This window comes from Triticum urartu, unplaced genomic scaffold (genome assembly GCF_003073215.2).
Source record: "Triticum urartu cultivar G1812 unplaced genomic scaffold, Tu2.1 TuUngrouped_contig_5861, whole genome shotgun sequence".
Taxonomy (NCBI): domain Eukaryota; kingdom Viridiplantae; phylum Streptophyta; class Magnoliopsida; order Poales; family Poaceae; genus Triticum; species Triticum urartu.
In genome coordinates this window covers 1-10,987 of record NW_024116571.1, presented here as the reverse complement: position 1 = coordinate 10,987, position 10,987 = coordinate 1, and the positions used below count along the sequence as shown (strand labels likewise).

The 10,987-nt window shown below is 45.1% G+C and overlaps 1 protein-coding gene across 4 annotated transcripts; it reads right to left on the bottom strand.

Moving 5' to 3' along the window:
* Positions 1-6: 6 nt before the first annotated feature.
* On the bottom strand, positions 7-7,094 carry LOC125529803 (serine/arginine-rich SC35-like splicing factor SCL33). Of its 4 annotated transcripts, none has more exons than XM_048694219.1 (13): positions 6,958-7,094; positions 6,020-6,171; positions 5,839-5,916; positions 4,709-4,873; positions 4,561-4,601; positions 4,037-4,097; positions 3,764-3,940; positions 3,429-3,587; positions 3,176-3,328; positions 2,143-2,379; positions 1,906-2,052; positions 358-424; positions 142-270 (listed from the first exon to the last, which is right to left on the bottom strand). In XM_048694219.1, the coding sequence occupies exons 2-12, from the start codon at positions 6,157-6,159 to the stop codon at positions 373-375; spliced, it is 1,410 nt and encodes a 469-aa protein (XP_048550176.1). In that variant the 5' UTR covers positions 6,160-6,171; positions 6,958-7,094; the 3' UTR covers positions 142-270; positions 358-372. The 4 variants fall into 4 exon arrangements, with proteins under 4 accessions (XP_048550174.1, XP_048550175.1, XP_048550176.1 ...); XM_048694220.1 differs by having other exon boundaries at positions 142-267; XM_048694217.1 differs by lacking the exon at positions 358-424 and having other exon boundaries at positions 7-270.
* Positions 7,095-10,987: the final 3,893 nt, after the last annotated feature.

Here is a 10,987-nt window from a genome sequence, read left to right as displayed (position 1 = left end):
AGCAGGAATACAACTTACTTCTTGTAACCATTAACAGCATTATGTCGGCCATTCATATCATCAGCAGTACATGACCTCCTCTTTTCATCCTTGTATTCAATGGATTGTTTTGGTGATTTTGCCCGGCGCTCTTCCTTTTTATTTGGGGAAGCAGAACAGTCATCTCGCTTTCTTGAGCATGATCCAGAAGATGGTCTGGGTGACCTCCAGCAGGCATGGGATCCCTCATCGTCAGGTGTTACCGGCTTCCTGTCGACATGCAAATTGCTACTACAAAGATGCAAACATAAAGAAAAGGAATGTAAACCATTTACTCGTATATGACCACATAGAAATAATTCTGAACTATGCACACACCTCATGTAAATAATCCTAAACAGTGAGCAGTACGATGGTGCAAAAAACCAAAGGTGCAACCACAATCCTGTCAGAAGTCAGAATTAAGGTGAAATCAGGACTTTTCTAGCCAAAAGATTATACTGTATTGTATAAGCTGATGCCAAGGGGCTCTCATTCTCTTCCTTCTCTTCTCTCTCCTCCTCGTCTCCTTGAGAGTCGCCTGCCCTAGCCCGGCTCCTCTCCCCTTCTCCTCCGGCGGCTCCACCGTCCGGAGTGGGCATGGGAAGGGAGCCGTGTCGCTGCTCTGTATTGTCGGGGTAGATCTAGGTCATCGTGGTTTGCCTAGATAGCGTTTGGCTATATGCCATTGAGAAGCTTGGCATCGGCGCCCCTGAGCGGCGACCAGTGGAGGCCTCTACATCTAGTTTCCATCCATGGTGGACGGCAGCTGAAAGGGGTGGATCCAGCGACGGCTTTGAAAATAAACTCATGTGGACGACGGATCTAGAGATTTTTCGAGCTGCTCTGGCATGCTCTCTTAGCCGCTGCTGTGGCGCTAGGGGAGAGGATGGCGGATCTGGCTCGGGACATTGCAGAGCCGGCATGCCGAGGGGTTATCGGCTGGCATCAGAGCTTTCTCATCTTCCTCTACGCCGACCTCTGCCGCCGGAGCTTCAGATCAAACAAAGATTTGTCACCGACGAGCGATTTGGGCGACTTGGGTGCAACGCTGGCTTCATGTGGATTTGCCGGCAAACTCCGACCTCCCCTTCTTCAACCTGCAGAAGAGAGGCCCTACTTTCCTTGCCCTCCGCTGACAAGGCTGTGGCCACAGGTGGTGGCCAAGGCATCTCCGGCGAGGTCACCGGACAATTCAGGAACCGATTGTGTTTTTGTGTTCTCTCTTGGGGTCCGAATGTAAAACGGTAGGACTTGCTTGTAATTTCTGTGTTCTTTGTGGTCCTCTGCGCAGTGTTATAATACTTTTGTTAACTTAATGCCAGCTCTGGGAAAGCTGATGCCAGTGAACTGTACACAACTACACATGTTCTGGAAAAAAGTACTGAAAGAATTAACATGCATCTAGAAGGATATGTAGCCCTAGCAGGAAAGGAAGAACTTTCAACATGATAATGCTTGTGAAAGGAAGAGTAGACCATTTTCATATATTTTGGCAGACAATATAGTGGTACAGGTTATGGCTGCGCGAGAAGGCTAAATAGATCACCCATAATTAATATAGGTCCAGTAGACCATAATACACTCCTGGGCGAGAAAAAAACTAAGTCTGTACACCCAGGGTTGATCACAAACTGTATGTTATCCAACACAGAGCATCAGCTATTGCACACACATGATTGGTGCTGTAAAGGTAAAAAATAATCCAAAAAGGATAACTAACAACTATCAATTTATTGCAGGCTGTAACCGATATACTGAAGCAAGGGGTTAAAGGGATGAAGTTCGAGACACCAATAAGTGTAACACCATTAGTCCATTAGTCCTGGATTATCGCAACTAGACCATGCCGGTAACATTTAGCAGCAATCAAGGAAGAGAACTTACTCTCTGGAACCATTAACTGCATCATGGCGGTCATTTCTATCATGAGGGGCACCCTTTGTATCCTTGTTATATTCTTCTGACTCTCTTGATGATTTTGCCTGGCGCTCTTCCTTAATCCTTGGTGAAGTAGAGCAGTCACCTTGCATTCTTAGGTCAGGGGAGTATGAACATAAGTTCTGTATAGCATAACTAGATCATGCCAGTAACTTTTAGTAGCAGTTTAGAAACAAAACTTACTCGTTGTGACTATGATCAGCACCATGGCAGTCATTTCTATCATCAGGAGTATTGGATCTCCGCTTCCTATGTTTATCATGTTCTTTTGACTGTCTTGGTGATTGTTCCCGATGCTCTTCTTTTCCCTTTGGGGAAGCAGAGTAGGCATCTCGCCTTCTTGAGTGTGATCCAGAGGATGGTCTGGGTGACCTCTGGCGGGGACAGGATCTCTTACCACCATCAGTTGTTGCCCGCCTCCTGTCAACACATACATTGTTACTACAATGGTGGATATGCACAAAAGGAATGCAGTTAACCATTTATTCATATGACAACCATACAAATAAATCTGAACTGTGCACGCAGATTATGTAACCAATCCTAAATAGAACACTGTTCAGTAATACAAACAGCGAGCAGCACAATGGTAATAAAAAAGCATGGATGCAACCACAACCATGTCAAACAATAGCTAAATGCGATAATTTTTCTCACCAATAGATTATATATGCTGATGGCAATGAACTGTGCAACTATGTCCTGGAGATAATTACTAAACTCTAAAAAGAAGGTTCTGGGGCATGATATCAGTGTCACTATAGCGAATAATGTATAATCACACGGTAGTAACATATTTCTAGTAGGATATGTAGCCCTATCAAGATATAAGTACTTCCGATGTAACGGATCTCAAGAAAGACACAGTAAAAACTTCATGTATTTTGACAGATGTAGTGGTATATGTCATGGCCTATGGGTACGACAAGGCCAAAATATCACAACACACGAAATGCAAGTAGTATAGACTCAATAGACCGCAATACACTATTGGTCGAGAATAAATTAAGTTTGCGTATGCCGAGGCTTACATCACAAACAATCTATTGTCGTACACAGATGATTAGCTGTACACACAAGATTGATGCTGTACTCAAATTGTGCAGTAAAATAACCTTTAAATAAGATGACGTAACTACATCCATGTATTAGTTCCATATTAGCTAACTAGATATTTCGCAGTCACATTTAGTAGCAGTGAAAGAAGAGAACTTACTCTTTGAAACTATTATCAGCATCACGGCAGTCACTTCGATCATCAGGACTATAGGATCTCCGCTTCTTATCCTTATCATGTTCTTTGGACAATCTTAGTGATTTTGACAGGCGTTCTCCCTTTCTCTTTGATGAAGTAAAGTAGTCATCTCGCCTTGGAAGGAGAGCATGGACTACATTAGTTCTAGAATAGTATAACTGGATTACACAAGCTGCATTTAGCAGCACAGTAGAAACAGGATGTCAGAACCTACTCATTGTGGCCATTGTCAGCATCACGGCAGTTGTTTCTATCAGGACTAAAAGATATACGGTTCTTATCCTCATCATGTTCATTTGCCTGCCTTGGTGATTTTGTCTGGCACGCTTCTTTTCTCTTTGGTGCAGCAGAATAGTCAGGTGTTGCCCGCCTCCTGGCCATATACAGTACTGTTACAGAGGTACAAACGCCGAGAAACAAGCAGCACTCGGTTGGCTAAAGGTGTGCGTCCAGTCCACACGCTCTCAAGGACTAGCCTCCTCAGGGTGTCCTCATGGTTGTCTACTTGTCTTGATTAAAATTTAGCAGCAATGAAGGGACAGAACTTACTCATTGGAATAATTATCAGTGTCATGACGTTCACTTCTACCACCAGGAGTACAGGATCCCAGCTTCTTATCGTTGTCATGTTCTTTTGATTGTCCTGACAATTTTGCCTGGCACTCTTCCTTTCTCTTTGGTGAAGCAGAGTAGTCACCACGCCTTCTTGGTGCAGGAGAATGTGACCTACAGTGTAGGTGAGATCACTTATTAAAAATAAATCAAATATTTCGCACACTTCTTCATGGTGAGGCACTCATTTGGCGAGATTCACTGAAATACCGTGATCTATCACGACCACCTTGGCGAGGAGAACGGGAGTGTGAACGAGAACGAGACCGTCCTTCAAGAAAGATAGCAATTTATCAATATTGCAATTTGTAGCACATGGTATAGACTCATACTAATACGATATTAATTTTGAAAAGGAGATTTTTTCTGCCAGATACCAGCAGGCGTGGCCCTGGCAGGAAAACTAGTGTCCACCTGTCCGGTGAAGATAGAACCAATGACAAGGAATTGCAATATATATATCAGGGCAGCCTTGTGTGCGTAGCTCCCGCTTGCGCAGGTTCCGGGGAAGGGTCAGACCACTTTGGGTCTTTTGTAGGCATAAAACTAAATGAACCATGACTCTACCTTTTTGTGTTCATATTTACTTTAGAGTTTATCTAACATCAAATGATAAAGTGGGCAGCTTACAGTTTCTATCAGTAAAAGAAGATCACCTAAACTCCCCAGAATTCGGCAAAGCATCATGATGAAAAGGACACACAAGTATAGCAGATGAAAATAAAACAGATTACCATGGCTAGAAAGATCGCGCCCTTTAGAACCAGAATGAACTCTGCGGAGCAGGAATACAAGTTAACAAAAATAAAACATACAAATTTTCTCAAAAAAGAAAACAATGAAACAGAAGAAACTTCTAACATAGTGATGGGTATGGCCTACCTTACTCCAGTTCGTCTACGCATGTCTTCAGGCCTTTTCCGTTTATCCGTGGCAGGCTCAACTTTAATTTCACGTCCACAAAACAGCTTACGGTTCATGTGATATTGCGCCTCCGAAGCATCATGGGAGTCAAAAAACTCAATAAAAGCAAACCCTTTTGGCTCCCTGCACAGCACATATGTTAATATAATAATTATAAAATGTTAGATAAATAATATTCAGACCATGCTATACAAATTTAAAACACATATTGATAAAAAGTAGTATGTACCCGACGAGTTACCACCACAGTTTCGTATAAGCTAACCCTGTACGATTCTTCACAAAACACAGCCAATAACTTACTAGCATTTTCACCAAAATAGTAGCGAGCTTCCCAAAAACCAGTTGAGAGCCCATGCTATTCTAGTAGCCAAATTTGTTGTAGAATCACATCTTCATAAAACGATTCACTTCAAATTCCTCAAATGTTTGAAAACTCATCAAAGTACTTGAAACCAACTTCTCACTGCTATAACTTTCACATGGAAGGTCCAGTAAAACCATCATCTCTTCAGAAAACCGATTTTGCCAACAAACCAAATCTTGTCTTCCTAGAAGAACTTCTCACACAAGACTATCTAATCACATGTACTTCAAGACATCCTGGAAATCATTCCAAAGAATGATTCATACCAGACGAGAACACATAAATAGCAGAAGATAAAGTAACTATATCCTCCATAGTCTATAGGTTGTTAAAATTATTAAGTTTGAGACTTCAATGAGTTACTCGGCTTATACATTTATCATAAATCTATTCTGCAATATTTATGGATTTTGCAACAAATACAAACAAAAGGAGGAAATAGGGTACACGTGGGGCTTTTATGCAAAATTGATATGTCACTGGTCAGCTTCTCCATGCAGTATCTAAGGACTCTGAGTTTGGGGCCATGCAGACATTAACAATCATTTTTCCATATGAGCAGAAGAAAAGCACCACAAAAGGTTGCTCTTCTAACTCTTGAAGCACATCAGTAAGAGAAGACATGAAGCAATGAAGCTTCAAAAGCTGCTGGATCTTCAGTGGTCGAACATGCCTAAATGTCTAACGAGAGAAAATCAGTTGGCGCTTCGGTAACACTTACCCACTGTAGTAATCTTTTGGCATGTAAATATCGCGAACAGGACCAAACTTTGCAAAAGGAACTCGAAGATCTTCATATCTGCAGGAAATTGTGAAAATCATGAGGACGAGCAAGTTAGAAACCACAAACATGAAACATGGCCAAGCATAAATAGCAGGCGGAGGGGTTCAAAATTCTGTACCTGCAGTTATGAGGGATGTTACGCACCAAGAGGCTTATAGGACCTTTTTCCTTCCTTCCTCCTTGCTCATCAGAACTTCTCCTAGGAGTGCTTCGTCGCCTGCCGTCATCTCCGCCCTTGGGAGAGCGGCTCCTCACCATTGCTCGTGGCACCTGAACACATGTCACCACTAATCATAACTATGCACCCACATATCATTCACCTTGTCCATGCAGGCGACTCATGGTATTGATAACAAGCAATTCAAAATTGCACCCACATTTCATCATAAAATTGTAAGAGAACCAGATCAACAGCATCAGCTTTCATGATGAGTCATCTGAATCACTAATAATTACCGGCACTACTGACAGCATGAATATACAGATAACTTTATCCATGGGAAGATGAGGACTGGCTGATTATGGCATAAAAGGTATACAATGACATTAGGATAGGCTCTCAAGTGCAGTTATATCCCTGCATTGCACAAAACTAACTAGTCAATCCAAGATGTGCAGAAGGCGCCCCTGATCAAGGAAGGATGGACTTCCACACAATGACACAAGGCAGTGAGAAATCAAGAATTTTGTAATTTTGTAAAAGAGGAGGTAATATTGTAAGGAAAAGGGAACCCACACTACCGAAACAAACTAGTCCATCTAGGTTTCATTCAGACACCCGTACTAATCAGATGAACTGACGCGGCGGCTTAAAAAAAAGAGAAATTTCGCAACAGAAGGGAAATCAAACGCTAGCACGCGCCAAGATGAGATGAGGCGCGACGGTTCCGAGCCCTGTGCCTCCCGCAAAGAAGCCTAATGTGGGGTGGGTGCTGGAATTCAACACGACACTGACCCTATCTACAGTAGTTAGTTGTAGGGCATTCTGCCCCCCAGAACCCAAATACTTCATCGCCGGGAAGAGAGGGAGAGAGATAGAGGAAGGGGTGGGGTTACCAGGATAGTGCAACGCCACCGCCGCCGCCGGCGCGACCTGTGCTGGAGTGGTGGAGGTGGCTAGGGCAGGACGTACAGGGACCGGGGACCGCACGCACGCGAGGAAGGAGGCAGACGGTGAGAGAGAAATGGTGGCAGTGGCAGCCGACTCGGGCGAGGTTGGGTGGGGTTTTTCTTTTATTGGGCCTCTAGGAGGCTGAGTTATTTTGATTATGGGCTTCCTTTCATGCCTGGGCTTTAGGCCACGTTTGTTTTCGTTTTGTAACTAAACCTTACCTTCCCTCAAAAAAAAAACTAAACCTTACCTTCCCTTCCCTCAAAAATAATAAAAACTAAACCTTACCTTGTGCTAAAATCTTCTCAAAAAGAAAAAACCTTGTGCTAAAAAAACTTACCTCTCCCCCCTAAAAAAAACCTTACCTCTACCTGAACAAGCATTTGTTATTTTAAAAAGCTGAAAAGCATTTGACTACTTTTCTCAGCAACAACATGTAAAATGTGTACACGACAGCAATCGTACTCTTCCAGGGAAAAGGAAGCACAACCGCCACTGAATCTATCAGGTTTCCCTCGCCTCCATCCGTAGCTTTAGCATTGCGTGGTGAGGAAAACATCGGGTGCTTGTACATGTGTTTTTTAGTTTTTAGGAAGAAAAAAATGTGTTCTTCAATGGCAACATTAATGTAGTGTCTTTGAAAATAAATGTCATTTGATTCTTTTCCTGTTGCAACGAGGCTTTTCCAGGTGACACAACATAACGAGGTTCTGTTTCCATCACAGGTTTGGTGCAACTATTTGTGGAGTTTAAGTTTATGTCCTCACATGACCGATCTTTCATATTTGTTGAGTATTTATTGATGAGCCTTGGTGCTTTTGTTGGTTTAAATTATTTGGGGCTGGATTATTTCCTCGATATTATGATGCACATCTTGCGGTTCGACAACCTACACTTTTAGGGGGTCATCCTAGCCTCAAGTTCATTCACCGTTCATGGCAGTCTCACTACTCATGTCTAATTGCAGTGCCCTTTTTGAAGGTTTGGGACGATTTCGTCTTCCAAAATTTATTACCACAATGGCATGTCTGAGAAATATCATTATAATTCTTAGTTTTTTCGCGAATACGCAAAGATTGAGTATCATTGCATTGATAGGAGGGGTGAAAAAATACAGAGGGTAATTGCTACAGCGGCCACGCGTACACAAGTTGGCGCGGGCACAAGTAGCAGGAGCGGTGAGGGTAGGGGTTGCTCATCCCCGATACATCAAGCTAGAGCCTATCTCTCAGAGATCATCATCGCCAAGCCGTTGGCGCCGGCGCTAGCCCATAGGTGAGCATCTTCCTGAATAGACCGAAGCAAGCTAGCGATGGAGGGGTGCAGCTGGTCGAAAACACACCCATTCTGGTGTTTCCAGATTGCCCAGGCGGTGAGGGCAGTGATGGAGTTTAACCCCTTCCGTAGAGCAGCGGGCGATGTGGAGCATGCATCGATCCACCAATCTGCAAAAGGCGTGTCCGGGTCTGGGATCGTAGCGGTCGATCTGCACTAAGAGAGAACCTCGTGCCAAATTTGGCGGGAGAAAGGGCAAGCAGCGAACAGATGGTGCATGTCCTCGGTGTCCTGGTCACAAAGCATGCACCGGTCGTTGTGAGGTAAACCATGGCGGGCGAGGCGATCGGCCGTCCAGCACCGATCCTGCAGGGCCAGCCAGATGAAGGCTTTGATGCGAAGGGGGGCCATGTCTTCCAGGTAAGCTTCCAAGATGCATCCGAGGTAGAGCCGTGGAAGAGCGCAAGATAGCAGGACTTGGCCGAGTAGATGTCGGACTCCGTCCACCTCCAGTGCAGCACATCATGCCCAACCGCGAGGCTGGGCACCCACGCGCGCCCGGGAAGGCCCTCAGCCACCGTCCGGACGCGACGATGACGTCAAGAGACCATAGAGAAAACCAGGGGCTCGATCTCAGAGATGAACTTGCCCTTGATCCAGGGATCCGTCCAGAACTTGCAAGAATGCCCATCTCGCACCTCCTAGGTGGTGGAGGCTCTAAAAATCTGCGCGGCTACCGGGTCGTGGGGGAGGTGAAGCTGACTCCAGGGACGCAAAGTGTCGGTGCGCTGGAGCCATAGCCATCTGGCGCGCAGGGCAACACTACTGCGCTGCAGGTCGCAGATTCCCATGCCGCCGAGGGAGGTGGGGCGGCACACTCGGTCCCAATTGAAGCGACACTGCCCGCCTCGCTCATCCTTGCGGCCAACCCACAGGAAGCCTCGGAAGACCCGATTAACCCACGCGAGCATAGCCTTGTTGACGGCGATGGTGTTGGGGAACGTAGTAAGTTCAAAAAATTCCCTACGCACACACAGGATCATGGTGATGCATAACAACGAGAGGGAGAGTGTGTCCACGTACCCTCGTAGACCGAAAGCGGAAGCGTTAGCACAACGCGGTTGATATAGTCGTACGTCTTCACGATCCGACCAATCCAAGTACCGAACGCACGGCACCTCCGAGTTCAACACACGTTCAGCTCGATGACGTCCCACGAACTCCGATCCAGCAGAGCTTTACGGGAGAGTTTCGTCAGCACGACGGCGTGATGACGGTGATGATGATGCTACCGACGCAGGGCTTCGCCTAAGCACCACTACGATATGATCGAGGTGGATTATGGTGGAGGGGGGAACCGCACACGGCTGGGAGAGATCAACAGATCAACTTGTGTGTTCTAGGGTGCCCCCTGCCCCCGTATATAAAGGAGCAAGGGGAGGGGGCCGGCGGCCTCATAGGATGCGCCCAAAGGGGGGAATCCTACTCCTACTAGGAGTAGGTTCCCTCTTTCCTAGTCCAACTAGGAGGGGAAGGAAAGAGGAGTAGGTGAGAAGGAAAGAGGGGGCCGGCCCCAAAGCCCTAAACCAATTCGGTTTGGGCCTAGGGGGGCGCACCCCACACTTCCTTGCTGCCCTCTCTTTCCACTAAGGCCCATGAAGGCCCATTGACCCCTCCGGTGAATTCCCGTAACTCTCCGGTACTCCGAAAAATACCTGAATCACTCGGAACCTTTCCGATGTCCAAATATAGTCGTCTAATATATCGATCTTTACATCTCGACCATTTCGAGACTCCTCGTCATGTCCCCGATCTCATCCGGGACTCCGAACTACCTTCGGTACATCAAAACACATAAACTCATAATACCGATCGTCACCGAACATTAAGCGTATGGACCCTACGGGTTCGAGAACTATGTAGACATGACCGAGACTCATCTCTGTTCAATAACCAATAGCGGAACCTGGATGCTCATATTGGTTCCTACATATTCTACGAAGATCTTTATCGGTCAAACCGCATAACAACATACGTTGTTCCCTTTGTCATCGGTATGTTACTTGCCCGAGATTCGATCGTCGGTATCCTCATACCTAGTTCAATCTCGTTACCGGCAAGTGTCTTTACTCGTTCCGTAATGCATCATCCCGCAACTAACTCATTAGTTACATTACTTGCAAGGCTTATAGTGATGTGCATTACCGAGAGGGCCCAGAGATACCTCTCCGACAATCGGAGTGACACATCCTAATCTTGATCTATGCCAACTCAACAAGTACCATCGGAGACACCTGTAGAGCACCTTTATAATCATGCAGTTACGTTTTGACGTTTGGTAGCACACAAAGTGTTCCTCTAGTATTCGGGGGTTGCATAATCTCATAGTCATAGGAATATGTATAAGTCATGAAGAAAGCAATAGTAACAAACTAAACGATCATCGTGCTAACCTAACGGATGGGTCAAGTCAATCACATCATTCTCTAATGATGTGATCTCGTTAATCAGATGACAACTCATGTCTATGGTTACGAAACATAACCATCATTGATTCAACGAGCTAGTCAAGTAGAGGCAAACTAGTGACACTCTGTTTGTCTATGTATTCACACATGTACTAAGTTTCCGGTTAATACAATTCTAGCATGAATAATAAACATTTATCATGATATAAGGAAATAAATAATAGCTTTATTA